Here is a 16,566-nt window from a genome sequence, read left to right as displayed (position 1 = left end):
TAGCAGCCATTACTTGGTTTTTATATGCAAGATTTCCATATCGCCCTGTGTGAGAGGAGGCAAGATATTCCAATATTCCATCTGAGCAAGGCAAGGGGAACCTGGCTCTGGAGTGATTTTAGTTGGGGCACCCCTCAGTAAAATCAGGTGCAGAGAAGTTGGAGCAGAAATTAATCTGGATTGTGTTAACAAGCTCTCCCTTAATTTTATGGAGGGACTTTAGCAGTGCATGTCACATTTCTGGAGCTCTGAGATCAAGAGAAATCTGTGGTCTTTGCTTGCCAGAGAGCATGGATTTCCCAATGGTTTCCCTGTTCCATCTACATTTGCTTTGTGCCAAACTGCTTTTAATAGTACAGAGCAGAGTATGAGGTCTGTCCTCAGACTGCTCATCCACACAAAGACATGTGAGGGTTGTGCACTCTCACAGCCTCTGATCTCTGTGTCGTTGAAGAGCATTTTTGAGACCAGCTGCATAGAAAGGCTGCTTAATATGGGGAGGCTGCACAGGGCAGAAGGAGCTGGGGCTACTCTCCTGGCAGGGGGAGCAGGGCTGGTGCAGCCAGAAGGGCTTGTAGGCGGGGGTGGGTGAGATGTCTGCTGGTGGGGGAGATCTATGAGGAGCTTGAGGTTTGTTTTTCTGTTTCATGTTGAGCGTGTTGAACTTGTAGAGCTGGTTAAAACCTGATACTCTGGACTTGTGTGTGTCACTGGATAAAGCATTGGGCCATGTGGGAGAGTCCACGCTTAGCCTCCAAGCCAAATTTTCCTCTTGCTGCTTTTCCAGCTGTTTAGGGGATAATGCAGCCTTGAAGTGGGGGATTTTTCCAGGACAGTTAGCTGTGTCTAACTGCACAATGCAATTCTGCTTTCAGCCTCTTCAGGGAGCAGTGCAGCTTGGCTGGGTGGGCCCGGCATGTAAAGGATGGGTTTCACATGCTCGTACCAGGGCCGGACCTGCAGAGCTGTGTCTGTGCAGCTGAGCTGGTGCAAGGCCTTTCCTCCCTCCCCAGGGCACTTGCAGCTCTCTCACCCATCTGTAGAGGGAGGTCCATGAGAAAGCAGAGAATGAGATGCTTGGGAAGGCCATGCCATGCCCAGAGGGCATGTCCTGCAGTTGTTTTTTTCTGCTTCCTGCTTTCCCACTCTACTATAACCATTTAGAGGTGACTTTTCCAAAGCAGAGGGCTGGAGCATCTCTCCACGGCTGATGATGGGTGGGGAATGAGGGCTTCAGATCTTTAGGGGATGTTGAGAAGCACTGATGGCCCCTAGAGAAAGGAGACTTTGGGTTTTGCTCATCTGGCTTTGCGGAGTTATTCTTCAGGCTCTCAGCAATGTCCTCCAGCTGTGTTGTTTCTGGAGTGGGATTTGAGCAGTCCTGCTTTCTCCTGGTCTTGAGCCTTTGTGAGAAGCCAGGAGAGAGAAAGCAGCTTTCCTTGGCACATATTCCAGAGAAAGACTAGGGAAGGAACACTCTCCTGATGATAAGCATCCCATGGGTTGGTCAAAACTGAGTTAGTTAGGTGAGTCCATTAAAAGAAGGAAACTACAGGCTTATAAGCTCTGCTGTTGCCTGATACTGTAGCTTAAATTTAGAGAAATTAAGGCTTTATGATTTTTAGCCTCCCCCCTTTAGTCTTTCCTTTTCTTATGTCCCACAAGAGACCAGGCTGTATGGTTTCCATCCTAAATGCATATTATGCTTGTCTTACAGGCTCAAAAACCCCACTGCTATGCTTTTGACCCCACAGAAGGAGAGATCCCTGCTAGGGGTGAGGTTCCTGTGACTATCACAGCAACCCTGGATGACATTGGGTATTTTAGTGACACTATCGAGCTGTTGGTTAGCAACACCCTTTTGTTCACCGTCCAAGTCCAAGCCGTGGGCACTGGCACCACAATTGTCACAGACAAGCCATTCAGCCCGGTGCTCAACTTGGGATACCAATTCAGGTAGGAGATCTCTCCACTCCCACCCACCTCTCCTCCTGTCTCAACAAGGAGCAGATTTGCTGTCCTTCAGGAAAGTCCTTCAGTGTTCAAAGCTCTGACTCCTTCCCCGAAGACAGAGATTCCTTTAGAAACATGTGATGGCTGGTTGCGTGTTGATAGTTACCCTCAAATGCCACTAAAAGGGAAACCAGTTGTTAAATGGCCACTGAATTGTCTTTAGTTCTAATACATTTATGTCCTGACTTGATCAAGTAATGCTCTCGCAGGCTCCCCCAGAACAAAATGTTCCTGAAATGGCACCTGGATCAGGCAGTCCCTCTGTGTGGCTGAGGAACCAAGGGAAGATGGCATCACACTTCCCTTCTGAAATGGTGCCTCCCACGCAAGCAGGGGCCCTGGGAACAAAGAGACAGGAGGGTGACAACCCCCAGCAGGAAGGCAGGAGCCCATGGAGCAGTTCCAGTGCAGATGGGAACTTGTTGGTTTGCGTGGGGTCTGCAGCACTGCTGCCGCCGCTTCCTTGTTCTGTTCGTGGGCTCTGCTGCTGCCCAGGACCTCGCTCAGTTTTTCTCTGCCCACAGAGTTTGCAAAGTTCATTACAAAATAGTTTCTAATTGCAAAATAGCCACCAGTGCAGAACCAAAGCTGCTGCGAACTGGAGAGGCCCTGCTCCCCTGGTTTCCTGTCCTGGAGCAGGCGGACGATTTTTACCAGCTTGCTGGGGTCGTCCAGAAACTGCCTCCGAGCTGACTTTTAAAAATGCCTGAAATCATACCCCCAGACACAAGGTCCCCAAGTGCAGGATCTCAAAGATTCCGTAACAGTTTTGCATGTAGATTAATACAAAATACAGTAACAGTATGAATCATCCCAGAACAAACATTTTGGAGGAAAACACCAAGTCCTGTTAGCCTCGCCTGGAAAATGCTACATTACCATTATAAACATATTTCTCTTTGCAATAATCACTTCAGAAGGGCAGCTTATCAGACTGTTTCTGATCCACATTAAGAGCTGGCAGTGAAGACAATCTCCAAGCTATTAACAGCTCAGATTGCTTCCCTGGGAGCAATCTGATGACCAGGGAAATAGCTACTCCCATACTATTTTCCATCCTGACTTCTATTCTAGCTTTATTCCCTGTGTTCGTCAGTTCAAAGTAACAAATGGGGGCCAGCATTTCCGTGAGATCTTCTGGAGTGTGGAATGTTGCAGCCCAGCTGAGGAGGGCCAGAGTGTCTCAGCCCTCCCTGGCCCAAAGACTGAAGATCGTTCCCAGAGGCCCAAACGTACCAGCCCCGTGTTTGAGCTGAAACCACTGGAGATGAACATGCAGCCAGGCGAGTCTGTGGACCTGGTGCTGCAAGGCTTCTCCCGCATCGAGCAGGTGAGGTCCCCACCAAGGGCTGAGCCTAGAAAGATCAGATCCCCTCCCTGGGCTTGTTCCACAGTCCCTTGACATTGGGGTGCAGTGTTACAGACAATTGAGCAAAGAATAAATAAGCTGCATCGCAGGAAGAAAGGTGGGGGTGGGCAGTGACGGTAACTCTGAGGCAAGAATAGGAACTGTGGTGGGAGGCGGGTGCTGAGCCAATGCAGGGCATATGATGGATGCCCTACCACCAACCACTGATGACAAGTGACTCTTGCATGCAGGTGGTGCAGTATTATGTGGTGTGTGAAGAATTAACTGAGAGACCAAAGTTGAAGAAGAAGATAATGCAAACAATCATTACCTGCGAGTTTATTGATCCCTCTATAGAAATATCAGCCAGACATTTCTCTTTCCGGGTGGAGAAGGTAAGTCTCTGGATTGCATCCTGGCATTTAACAGCATGGCTGAGGGAGGTGTGTGCTTGTGTTAAAGCCTCTCCTTACCCTTCCTGAGGCACTTTGTATAGTGAGTGAAGATGCTTTTAGAGATGAGGCTGCTATTTACCTTCCCCAAAGTAGAATTGCAGTTACAGCTTCACTGCCAAGTGGGATCATGGCCACTTCTGGAGAAATGCCGGTTTCTCTGACTGTAAAGGGACGTTTTTGAGGATCCTCCAAGGCATAGTGATGTCTGTACACCAATGCTGTAGGGAAGCTGGGAAAAATGGAGATTCCTGTGAATTGCTCAGGCTGACAAGGAAAAACCCATCATCTCCCGTGTCTCTTTGCCTTCTGTGATGTTGACATGGATGCTTTATGGTATAGCTATATGGTATAGCTATATGGTATAGCACTGTGCATTTCCCTAAGCCTCACCTGCTTCAAAGGACCCCCAGACACCTGCAGCTGCATTGATGATAACACTGAGGCAGAGCAGGTGCCCTCTGGATCCCAACTCCAGCATCATCTTTTCCCCTGCTGCAAGCTGTCTGAAAAAGAGAAGATGTTTTGTGATTTGTTTTTTGTAGTTTCAGTCCTCTCCTCTGGTTCCCAGGCTTCCACTGAAGTACAGAATCCCTGGAACAGGCAGTTCAGGTGTAACTAGAAGCTTTTCAGCTCTCCCTGGTGCTGCCTGGGTTCTGCTCAATGCCACACACACAAACTGATTTATTGCATACTATGGCAGAGCACCTGCCTGCTATCAGTACATCCAGAACTAGTTTCCCAAACTCTCTGGTTTCTCTAAGCCATGCAGAAAGCCCAGCACAATGCACAGAGAGGAAGGAGGAGCCAAGGGTGATCATAGCTTTGGGACCAGATGCCTTGTCCCTGTAGCAGGGGCTGCAGGACACATGTTGCAGATGAGCTGCTTTTGTGAGGCTGCTAGAGCCAATAAGGTTGTAAGAAATGTCTGTATGTGAGTGAAGATCATCTAAGTGCTGTTCTGCTCAATAGAGAGGCAACACTGGAGACAAATGGTCTGGATTTACTTTCTGCTTTAGATCTTGTTCAAGCAGGCACCTCCTCTCAGGGGCCTATTCCCTCATCTGTACATGGGAGTGTTTCCCTGTCCCCCAGAGATGCTGTGGTTCCTAAAAATGAAAAGCATCTGCTATAAAGAAAAATATCCTGGAAATGTAGACACAAATAGAAAGGGTAAATAAAGATGTATGCACTTCTGGGACTGAAGAATGTGAGACACAGCAGAAGCAGAAGGAGGTTTGTGGCTAGTTGAGGCTGTTCTCTCTTGTCTCCTGTTTCCATAGAAACCCAGTGATGTCCTGACTCTGCAGTACCAGCTTTTGGCTATAAAAAACACCTGCTCCCTGCCACTCGACCTCATGCTGGACGTGGAGCAGCCATTTCTGGTCTGCAATGTGAACCAGGAGCCTCTCCCAGATGGCCAGGTGAGCAGCCCTGGACTCCTCCAGTGGGGTCTGAATAGGAGGGATGTGGTGGTGCCTTTCTGTTGGGAGGTCCTTGAGTCAAGAAGTTTATTCTGTAGCATCAGCAGTGGGCTGGCCTGAGCTGCATCAGCAGAGCTGCTGAAGGAATCAAAATCTTATCTGAATTGAGAAGATCCATCCGATCTTTAAGGCACAAGGAGCAGGGAGCAAGCAACTATGTCTGGGCCAGCCATGCAGTAAAGGTGTCTTCTGGAAAGCATCCCAGCTCTCCAGCAGCCACCCCCTTGTATTGCTGCTGAGCACAGAAACACAGGCCTGAGGGAATCCTGGACTAGACTGTGGTGCCTGCAGTCACACCCTTGCTGTAAAGAAGTGAATGATGAACCGAGAAGCCCATGCTGGGGTCACAGTTCAGTCATTTACTGCTTCATACTGTCAGACTTTGGGATGTCAGCCCACAGGTAATTAATTACTGTTCATGTCCTTGCAGCCTGTGACACTGGATGTGGGGCAGACCTGTCATTTCTACATTGCATTTGACCCAGCTTATAAAAAGGGTATTCATAGCTGGAAAGACAATAAGGTTCTGAAGATAAACATGGTCAGGGGCCATCCTTATGAGGAGCATATCACCCTTGTGGGAGAAGTCCACTTCCCCAGTCTCCAGATCCAGCCCAGCACCCTGGACTTCGGCTGCATCCTGGCTGGCACTGAAGAAGTGCGTTCTGTGCAGATAACCAACTGCAGCCCCCTGCCTGTCCACTTCCACTGGTCATTCCATTCGGACAGCCAGGTGAAAAAGTTGAGGTATGTGCACCTTTGTCCTCTCCTTGAAGCTCTTCTTCCTGTTGTCCTGTTTGCACTTTGGAAAGAACAAAGCTGTTTGCCCAGGATCTGACAGCCTCTTCTGACTTTTCCTTGTTCAAGTAACACTGACCAGCCGTGGTCAAGCTGGATGCTCAGGGAATAGGTTTTCCACCAGTTTGGTGCTGCGTAGCCCCTGTAGTGGTTTCCTCTGAGAAGGAAAGCTGGGGTGAAAGCTGCTTTCTCAGATCTCTGTGGCCTGAGGCAGTCTGCCTTGATGAAGGGCTCCTAGTCCTGGTTCCCACTGTGCTGCTGGAGGCCCTTTTGGCCCCTCTGCTTTGGGATGGGTCCTCTCTGCAGTAGCTGTTCTCTGTTCCTTGCCTTCCTCCCTTGCACTATGCTGGAGGATGCCCAGAAAGTCTCAATACCAGAAAAAGAGCTACTTAGCACCTGAGCTGATGCTGAACATCTTGTTACCATCCCTTTCCTTCTTTTCTGAGACAATTCTTTTAGTGCTAGGATGATTTCTTTCCCAGGGGTCAGCTTTCTGTGGACACCTTGGATTCTTTTTCGTGACACTTGTTACTCATTTTGACTTTTCCCCACTGCAACATGTCCCTTATGAGTTCTGTACTGCTTGACAGCAGGACTTATTCATCCCCTATTCATCATCTCCTATCCCTGCCTCCCAGAGAGTTTCTACTTTAGAGTGAAAAATGTAATTTTCTGGGCACCGTGGTCCTAGGAAGTTGCCTCAAACCATTCATTAAAACTAAAGACAGTGGAATAGATGATTAGAGATCTCGGGGGTTATGATGAGAGAACCTCTCATCCAGAAATGAAACCCAGCCTTAGATAACAAGCTACAAAGCTGAAGACAGTGATTCTTTGGGGAGCAGGTCATTATAGGCACTGAACACTGTCTGAGAGTGGAGTATGCAGGTTGTGTTTGACTGTGCTTTGACTGAGTGCCTGCAGCTCAGCAGGGCGACAGGCAGGCATGGCTCAGCTGTGTCCCTCACATGACATTAGAAACACAAGCAGAGTTACCCTGAGAAGCTGCTTCAATTTACGATGGGGAATGTGACCTGCGTCACCTGGGGGTGTTGGAAAATGTCAACCAACCCCCCCTCACTCTCAGGGAAGCATGCCTGATAAATACTGTTAGAGCTGCAGAGTTCCTGGCGTTGGGCACTGGGGGGGCTGTGCTGGTTCAGCACTGGCTGGGTCTGCCCCTTGGTGCCTCAGGTATCACATTTTTGCTTGCCTTCTCTGTCTTTTCCTCTCCCACTGTGCTTTTTGCATCCCCACAAGGTTTTAATCCCTGTCCTCTGTAGTTCCTCAATAGTAGTTCTCTAGTTCCTCAGTGCAAATAGTTGCAGCTGCTGCACTACTGCTACCTCAGTGTCATCCCTGGGCTGCCTCTAGAACAGACCTGCTCCAGCCTGGATTGGGAAGGGCTGGATCAAACCATTTCTCACTTTAATGCACCAGCACCCACCCAGCAGCTGCATCCTGACCACGAGTTACTTGTGCAGGTGCCCCTTCCTCCCATGGCAGGTCCCTGTTCATAGTTATGTTATTTTCCAGGCATGAGCTTTACCCACTTAAGTTCCAACCCCAACCACCAATGGTGAAGAGAACCTGTTTGCCTTTGTCATCTCAATGGAGATGTTTCAAGATGACAAATATGGAGGAGTCAACATCACCCCTGAAAGAAGCGAGGGATCTTGCCCAGTCTTCAGGAGAGGTAGATTTTCTTGTACACTTGCTGCTTGTGTTGCCTCCCCAGCTTGGCACCACCAAGTCATGCTCGTTGTGACCTCCCCTTTTGCTACCCTGCTGTCCTATGCCCTCAGAGTGGGCTGGGCAGCAGGGCCCGTGGCTGGACATGAGGTGTGTGGGAGGGAGAAATAGGAAAGTTTTCTTTGGAGAAGCCTGCTCAGATCCTATGGACTTGTGTTGAGTGTGGGATTTTTTTGCCTTGTTTTCCTCACAAAGTAAGATGAGGTTTTTATCTGCATCATGATGATAAGACCTCCAGCTTCCTTCCCAGAGCAGGCTGTGATGAGTCCTGATCTCCATGTACCCTCTTCTCAACCCAGCCAGGCCACCTTTTCAGATCTCTGCTTTTTCCAGGTCTCTGCTTTCACCCAAGAGCTGGTATTGTAGTGGTGGCCCTGAAGTTATCTTATAAACTGAGACTTTGCAAAAGGGGCTGTATCTTCCTCCTAGCATAGAAAATGGCTTGTTTTTCAGGTGCCACCTGAAAGACATTGCCCTCTAGAGTTGGAAGAATTCAAGTTATCCACAGATGTACTGTACCCTCCCATCAAAAGGGAGAAGGTAAGATAGATTCTGTCTCACTTCCACATTTTCAGTGTGGCAAGCAGAGCTGTAGCTCCCAGTCCCATTGGTGGCCCTCAGCATTGCCCACAGAGGGCCCTCACATCCCTCCAGACCCATCACAAAGTGCTGCTGGAGAAACTGGTTGTTGGAGAGGCTGTGCAGAACATGCTGTAGGGCTGCCCAGGGACGCTGTGCAGCACCTATGGAGGGCATTGCTCCCCCTGGACCTCAACAGGTGGTCCATAGGAAATTTTTGCAGGAGCTTTTGCTGTAGCACCTTGAGAAAACCGGCATGTAAATCAGAGAGCGAGGGGAAAAGCTTCAGGAGTCAGATGAGCTGGGCTGGAGTGCTTTGGTGAGATCCCTGAGCTGCAAGGGCTCTCACTCTGAGTCTCCTCCTTTTCTAAACACAGCAAGAAATAATTTCTAAAGGCAAGCTGGGCATCAGAGAGAATTTCTACTGCCAAGAGACATCCCAGTTCACTTTAGTGTAGTGTGTTAATTAATGCATTGATCCGTGAGTATCGGAGAAGATTTTCCCCGTGGTGCCTCCTCTGGTCAGTGGCATGGACACAGCATGAGATTAGGGTGATTCTGTTTGGAGAACAGGCCCCTCCAGCTATGACTGTACTTTACTCCAAGGCACAGCTGCTCTTCTGCATCCATTTCCACACTCAACGCCTCAATCTCTCCTGTCCCCAGGCTTTCAGTATCCTGCCACAGTTGGGTGTGCTGAATCCAGGAGAGAGCAAGAAGATCAACTTCACCTTCTCCAGCCAGCTCAACACCATGGCCAGCGCCACGGCGCTGTGCCACGTGCAGGGAGGCCCCACCTATGAGGTGGAGCTGACTGGGGAGGCCTCACGCATCAGCTACTCCCTGAGCCAGCAGGAGATCAACTGTGGCTTTCAGGTACCACCCAGGTGCCCTGGTACAGCTCCCTGCCTTGGAGCTGCGGCCAGAGGGTTCCTGCCCACCTCAGGCCAGGGCTTCCTTCCCTTCCCAGCCCCTTTGCTGGCTCTGGGGCTTGGAAGTACAACCTTTGAGGGACACATCTGGCATCCAAGCTGGTTTAAAATGGCCATCTCCAACCCTCCCCAAAATCCTGGGAATGCCTCTTTTTCAGGGTACCTAACACTGCCTCCTGGGGCAGTCAGGGTCCCAGTGGGGATGCTCTGAGGAGCATGTCCCTGAGACATCCCTTTGCTGGTCTACTCCTAAAGCCTGACCTCCAAGGAGATGCTCTTGTCTAAAGCTCTTGCTTAATCCACACAATAATCAAGGGAAGAAGTTGGGCTTCCAGTCGCTATAGTTGGAGAGACTGTCCCAGAATATCCCCACTTCATTCTTTTTCAGTTGAAAGCCCACAGATATTTCCAGATGCTGGCCCTGTCTGTCTTGCCCTGTGTGGCTCCTTTGTTGCATGCAGGTGCTTTTTCTTCTGGGATGCCTCAGTACTGTCTTTATTTCTCCTGGCTGTTGTTGACCCCTCAGAGGCCCCTGGTTCATTTATTACTGGCCCTCACATGGTTGTCCCCACAGCTCTGTGTGCTGCCAGAGCTCCCTGGTCCTGTGCAGGTGCCCTGTGCCCGGGGGTTCCTTAGGTTCTCAAGTGCCTGTATCTCCTCCCTGGTCCCTGCTCCCATGATGTGTCTGCTTTCAACCTCAGGAGAGAGGAAGGAGATTCCCAGTATCAGGCCTGGGTCTCTAACTTCCTGCTCCTATGCCTTCTCTCCAGATGTTTAATGAAATTCATTACAGCACAGTCACCCTGGCAAACACTGGCAAGATTACATTTGACTGGGTGCTAAACCTTAGCATTACAGAGCAACATCTGCCTGGAGTGTTTCTGGTCAAACCCACCCAGGTAAGTAGCACAAGTGACTGACCCTAGCCCTATGTCAGGTGGCCCAAGAGTGTTAAAGGGACAAAAGGGGGGGAAAGGAGGGAAAAAGACAGAGAGGAAGACCCCAAACCTGGCCACAAGAGAGGGCTGTAAGCAATTTCTGCTGGGGGCAGAGAAGATCCAAACAAGTGATCTCCTGATTCCCCCATGGCCTTGGCTGGTAGGTGGCTCTATTGTCAAAGGGCAGACACTGACAGGAGGCACAAGTGTGCTGGTCGCTGTCCTGTTCTGCTGTAAGGAGAGTAGAGTTCTTTTTGATAGATTTCTTGGACAAAAATAAGGCACAAACGCAGCAAGTATTATATCTGCAGTCTGTTTCTTGATAAAGAGAGTATGGTCCCTACCAGAAGGGGATAGAAAAGAGCAGAGAGAAAATGAGAAGCGGAGAGAGTCACAGAAGGCCGGGACAGAGCGGTGCTGCTGTGCCCCTGGGCCATTCAGTCGGTGTCCTGCCCACAGATGGAGCGTGTGTGCGGCCGTGCCTGCCGCGGGCTGGCCACCACCCGCAGCCGGCAGCAGGCGCGGCTGGCCCGCGGGCGAGCAGCCGAGCTCTGGGGTGCCGTGGCGAGCAGGGAAGCGGCGACAGCAGGGGAGACAGGCAGGGAAATGGCTCTGCGGGGAGCCGGAACTTCCGGGTGCTCCCAGCCCAACAACAAACCCAAAATCTCAGGGGAAAAACTGGCGCTGTTGACTGCTTTTACATGCTGTGATTCCTCCCATAACTCAGCCCTTTTAGGAAGACAGTTTGTCAGATGGCAAAATTTTCCCAGGCTTTGGGGTCTGCCCACCTCCAAGGGGGAGGTCGCTTGCAGCCCCTAGAGAGGGAGCCCGCCTGCATTTTCTCCTCACAACGACCTTTACTCCTGGGGAGTGTTAAAGGTCCCAGCACGTGTACAGCCCCTATGGTAATTTTTCAGCCCACGTCAGAAAGTGACTTATATGCTGAGGCATAAATTAAAATTTAAGTGGTTCCTCACAGTCACTCTGGGGACCCTGATGGCTGAGATCCCAGGCTGTGCTGGCACTGGGGCCTTTCTGAGGGTGACCTTAGCCAGGCTGTGTGATCACACAGGACCTAGTCCTTGGCCCTGCCTCCCTGCTGCCAGCACTAAGCACCACTTACATCTCCCTTACTGGGCTTGCTGCTCCCTGCCTCCTCCAGCTTTGATGCTGTGCCGTGGCTTTGTGGGGCAGTGAGGGGGCCAGGGAGCAGCAGGGCTGGAAGAGCAAAGAGAAAAAATAGCAGTATGCCACCACTGTCCAAGCTTCTCAGTCCTGCCTGGTTGTCTTTGAGCCAAAGCAGCACTCCTGCCTTTGTTCCTCCTTGCAGTGGGAAGAGGAAGCTGATTTGCTTTCCCATTTCTTCATGCCTGTGTCCTACAAGGGATGAGAGGAGCTGCTGGTCCCGCTGAGTGCAGGGACTTCTCTTCCACAGTGGCAGCAAAAGAGGCTTTTTTTGTTGAGGCAGGCTCTTGCTGGCAAAGGGCAAACCCCATTAGCAGCAGAGCTGTGCTCACATCAGGCTGTGCTGGGGCTGCAGCCTTATGGGCCTTTGGGAAAACACACTGCACCCCAGGGTCAGAGGCTCGAGCTTTTGGGCACAATAATGTAGAATGCAAAAGCCCACTCCTCAGTTAAAATTTAAAGAAAATTTAATAAGAGACAACAGGGGACAAAGTTAATAAAGCAGAAGTAACAGTGCTGGATGCTTAGCCACGTTAGCAGCAGCCAGAGGCACACCAGTCAACACATCAACACCCCTTGTATACCCAGGGTATTGCATCAGCCTTATACGTATTTACAAATGGTTATATGTATTCAGGCATTTTAACATAGTTCCTTCTCCATCCCACCTTTTTGAAGCATGTGCAGTTGTTCCAGTGGTGCTTATTTTCAACACATTCAGTGGGTTTCCACTCCTCCTTTGGTTAAATGTTAATATTACATCAACTCTTCACCAACATTGGTATCACAACACAGCACAATATTTGCATTAAAAGAACTCTAAACTTTAGCAAAAAGTCTTTTACAAAAGTCAGCATTTATAAAACATAGAGTATTTACCAAATGCAAAAGTCAACACTGTAATATATTTATCACGAAGATTATGTGGTCTGGTGGTTTCTTCTAGATGACAGCCTGTCCTCTCAGCCTGTGTGTCCCCTGAGCCATCCCCCATCAAACACTCTGATGCATTCCCTTCCTCTTCTTCCATCCCTGCAGGGCTCCATTGCACGTGGTGAGAACCAAGTGCTGAAATTCTCTTACATGCCAGGAGTACCAGGAGCCTTCAGCAGGACTTTCCAGCTTAAAGTGGGTGACTTGGAGCCAGAAAATATCTGCCTGAAAGGAGAAGCTTCCTTTCCCATGATCACTGTGAACCTGCCCTGGAACATCAAAGGTGGGCACTGTCTGTCTGCCCCTAGGAAGGGCCCCTCTGGTTTTGTTCCATACCATATGCACATGGGGTAGCTCATGCCCACCTCCACCAAGCCTGGAGGGTTGCAGGACTCCCAGACCAACTCAAGCCCTCTGATTGTGTCATGAGTCTTGAGCAGAGGATCACATGTGAGCTTTGTCTCAGGAACTGTCCTGCAGAGCTTGCCAGCACATCTGGCAGGGTCCTGAAGGATGATGGCTAGACTGAAGGGCTTTGGTAAACTGTAAGAGACACTGGCAGGGCTTCAGGCAGGGTTGGATTTGTGTGACATTGCAGGCAATGAGATGCTACTCTGTGGGGAGGGACAAATGTGATGGAGGGGGGGAGAATAAAAAATGAGGATTCAGAGAGGAATTGCAGGATCCACTTAGTATAGATGGCTTCTTTCTGGAAGAGGGATTTCTTTCTGGAAGAAACTGGTGCTGGGAGGTGGGGACTTCCCACCTTAAATGGGATTGGCACTTTGCGCACACTTCTCTTTGTGGATGTTTTCTATTTTCAGGAAATGAAAACTATGAGAAGTCACTGAAACAGCACGTAAAACCCCTGCAAAAATACAGTCAGAAGAATAAATCAGTTGTTCGGAAGAAGACTCAGAGGGCGAAGACCTTGAAGTCTCAGACCCCAAAGACTCAGACCCTGAAGACTCAGACCCTGAAGACTCAGACCCCAAAGACTCAGACCCCAAAGACTCGGGCCTTGAAGACTCAGAACCAAAATCTCCAAGTGCTTGGCTCTGACATTGCAGTAAGAGCAGCTGCAGCCCTGTTTGGCACATGGCACCCTCTCCATGGCACCTGAGCCCCTTGCAGCCCACAGCAGAATCCTGTTGCCCTGATGGATCCTGGGACCTCCATGCCCTCTTACAACCACGTGTCACCTCAGCATTGCCCCTAGGGCTTCCACTCTGGGCATGCTCTCCTCTGGGGTTGCACCAGCTTCCTGGCTACCCCAGGGAGAGATCTGAAGGCATGGGGTCAAGGGATGAAATTGGTGGTGCTTTGAAGGAGATGCAGGTCATTGCTGGGGAGTTTGTTGGTCCCAATCCAAGCCCTGCTCGATTTACAGATCTGAGCAGCAGCAGCTTGATTGTGCCCTGGGACTGTGCTGGTGTTGCTCATCTCCAAGAGACACCAGCTTGGTCCCAGTTCCCTTTCAAGACGGATTTTGTCCAAGGTGCCTTGGTACTGGCTGGGGGCAGGCAAGTATCAGGAGCTCTGGAAAGTTCCTGGTTTGTCTGCCTGGCCAGATCAGGCAAACTTTGAAAACAGTGGCTGGGCAGGCAAAGATGCTGCAGTTACTTCTGTGGAGATGAGGTCTGGGCTAAGAGAGCAGGAGGTGTCACAGACACTGAGCAGCCAGACAGGAGGACCCCACACCCCCTCTCAACAAGAGCAGGGTGGGAACCTTTCTCAGATGCAAACCTTTGCTAACCAGGCACTGTCTTCTCTTTCCTCAGTCAAATGCTCAGCTGCAGATGGAGATGGTGATGAAGCTGGTAAAGAAGCCTGCTCTGCAGCTGCAGAAAAATCTCCCATACCATCCCCACAGCATGTTCCCTGAGAAGGAGCAGTGCCAGACTCTTGTCAAGTGAGTGGGGACTCCCATCCCCATGTCCAGGTGCCCCGTGAGGAACATCCAGCAATGTCCCCTTTTCCTGAGAGCTCCTTGTGCCTGCAGAGCTGGGAATAGCCTGGGTTTTAGAAAGGCTGTGGTCCTGGTGACTGTGACACCCTCCATGTGAGCAGCAGAGTGTCCTCCCTTCTCCAGCACCCTGCTGAGCTTTGGACTGCTCAGCTCCCCACAGGTGTGGGACTCTGTCCCTAGAGGTGAGGGCACCCAGTGCAGACCTTCAGTTCCTTCCAGACAGCAGAAATTCTGTCCCTGCTGACCAGCTCTGAAAGAGACAACTCCCAGCTGATGTCTTGGTTCCAACGAACAGAGCAGACTAAACATTGCACATGTCAGCAAACCCTTTAAAACCCAAAACCAGATGGCTTGAATCCTGGTGGGGTTGCAGGGTTTATCTAGGTAACTTGCTTTGTCTCTTAGTAGCATCATGATGCAGCACAAACATGGGAGGCTTCAATTCAGGAAGAAGATGCTCTGCAGAGCAGATCATGTGATCTGGTTGCAGAGCAGTGAAGACTCCCTGTGCAGGCAAATCTTATTCCTAGGTCCCAAAGCAATTTCAGGCTCAGGTTGTACACCAGGCTAAGCAGTTTCTTTGAGACCAGTGGAGGCCCAGTGTACTCACCTATACTGGCTTTTCATGGCAGAGAAGCTATGGCCAGTGTCCATTTGAAACTAATTTTATTTTCAGGTACCATTAGTAGCTGATAAAACCTAGGACCTGTACTCCTGACTCCCCAAAGTCGTTGCCAGGTGGTCAGGCCATGGGTTTCATGGGCTTGAGCTGAGTTTTTACAGCAGTGAATAAAGAGCTAGCCACTTTATTTGTATCCTTCATCCTCTTGGACATGTCCCAGGCTGTGTTTTAAGGACTGTCCTTACTCCTCTTTGCAGAGTTGAGCTGCCTGAATATGTCCTGGACATGGGCACTGTCATTAAGGGTTACACTAAGACACACACTCTGGTGATCACCAACCCTGGGCAGATCCCAGTGTCCGTCCAGGTCGATGTGTCTGCCCTGCAGAACACAGGTAAGCAGTGCTGGAAACACTTCCTGTGGGCTTGAAGAAAGTGTCTCAGATTATCTTAAGCCACTGAATTTGGGGAGGTTTTTGGGCTTTTCCTTCTCAATGCCCCTGTTGGGAGCTTTAGAGGCAGAATTCTCCTGGCCAGCCGTGCCCAGGGGAGCTGGCCTGCCTGTGGCTGCCCTAATGCTTCAGTGCAGGGGCCAGATGGGCTCATCACCCTGGTCACCTCTCAGCATCTTTTGCCCTTGGCTCCCATGAGCATCAAGTTTCTCTGGGCACTCTGTGGGCTTGTTTTGCAAACCAGCAGGGTCTGCCATGTTTTGGAAGTGTTTTGGTTGGAGTTCACACTGTCACAGCACTTGTATTCAGCCTTTATTGAGGAAACAGCTGCGACATCCTCTGGTGGATCAAAAGAGGCCTTGAGGCAGGGCTGTGCTTCCATCACACAGTGGCTCACTGTGTCTGAGGGGTGTTTAGGTGCACTCTTTTTTGTCCAGGTCACAGCATGGCATGGGGTTTTTCCCAGACCTCTCAGTCAGGACACCTGTAAGGCCTTAACATGTTTTATGACACGTTTCATGTTTCTTGTATGTCTCAGTTCCTTTATTTTCATCTGTTCAAGGTTTCAGAGTGAATCTGGACCAGATACAGGACCTGCCTCACAGACACACCGTAATGATGGAAGTGTGCTTTGAAAGTGCCCACCAGGCAGAGGGCAACATGGATGTGCTGCTACCCATAAAGGTAACCACAGCTCTTGGGGCAGGCAGCAGGCTGGGCACAGCAGCAGATGTCACCTGCAGCCTCTGCTGACTTCTCTGTCCTTCTGCAGGTGACAAAAGGCCCCACGTATAACATCCGCCTCCGTGCCACCGTGATGGAACTGTCGCTCGACCTCTCCAAGAACACACTGCAGTTCTCAGATACCCTCATTGGGCAGTGCCAGATTGAGACAGTCCGGCTCTACAACTGGTTCCAAGTACCCTGCAAGTGGTTCATTGAGGCCGTTGAGCCTGTTAGGAAGGTAAAGCACAGGCGACATTGAACGCCTGACTTGTTGGTTGGGTTTTCTTTGTGTCTCTTGCCCTTTTTGCTCCTGTGGCTGCCTGAGCACTTGGATCTAGAGCATGTTTGAGGAAGCTTCTGAGGGTCTAGACCAAGACTGGTTTG

General features: G+C 50.3%; 1 protein-coding gene across 1 annotated transcript in view; it reads left to right on the top strand.

The window, feature by feature from the left end:
- Positions 1 to 16,566, top strand: part of LOC306807059 (hydrocephalus-inducing protein homolog) — an 80,538-nt gene that overhangs the window by 36,873 nt on the left and 27,099 nt on the right. The window contains exons 18-32 of the mRNA XM_079316312.1: positions 1,718 to 1,956; positions 3,088 to 3,343; positions 3,613 to 3,756; positions 5,097 to 5,237; positions 5,728 to 6,044; positions 7,632 to 7,791; positions 8,301 to 8,387; positions 9,093 to 9,302; positions 10,129 to 10,257; positions 12,520 to 12,697; positions 13,239 to 13,483; positions 14,196 to 14,326; positions 15,263 to 15,399; positions 16,019 to 16,140; positions 16,229 to 16,420. Coding sequence (XP_079172438.1) covers positions 1,718 to 1,956; positions 3,088 to 3,343; positions 3,613 to 3,756; positions 5,097 to 5,237; positions 5,728 to 6,044; positions 7,632 to 7,791; positions 8,301 to 8,387; positions 9,093 to 9,302; positions 10,129 to 10,257; positions 12,520 to 12,697; positions 13,239 to 13,483; positions 14,196 to 14,326; positions 15,263 to 15,399; positions 16,019 to 16,140; positions 16,229 to 16,420 — 2,688 coding nt within the window. The remainder of the gene's footprint in view (positions 1 to 1,717; positions 1,957 to 3,087; positions 3,344 to 3,612; positions 3,757 to 5,096; positions 5,238 to 5,727; positions 6,045 to 7,631; positions 7,792 to 8,300; positions 8,388 to 9,092; positions 9,303 to 10,128; positions 10,258 to 12,519; positions 12,698 to 13,238; positions 13,484 to 14,195; positions 14,327 to 15,262; positions 15,400 to 16,018; positions 16,141 to 16,228; positions 16,421 to 16,566) is intronic.

The sequence above is a fragment of the Erithacus rubecula genome (genome assembly GCF_903797595.1).
Source record: "Erithacus rubecula genome assembly, chromosome: 12".
NCBI lineage: Eukaryota > Metazoa > Chordata > Aves > Passeriformes > Muscicapidae > Erithacus > Erithacus rubecula.
This window is presented reverse-complemented; position numbering and strand designations above follow the sequence as displayed.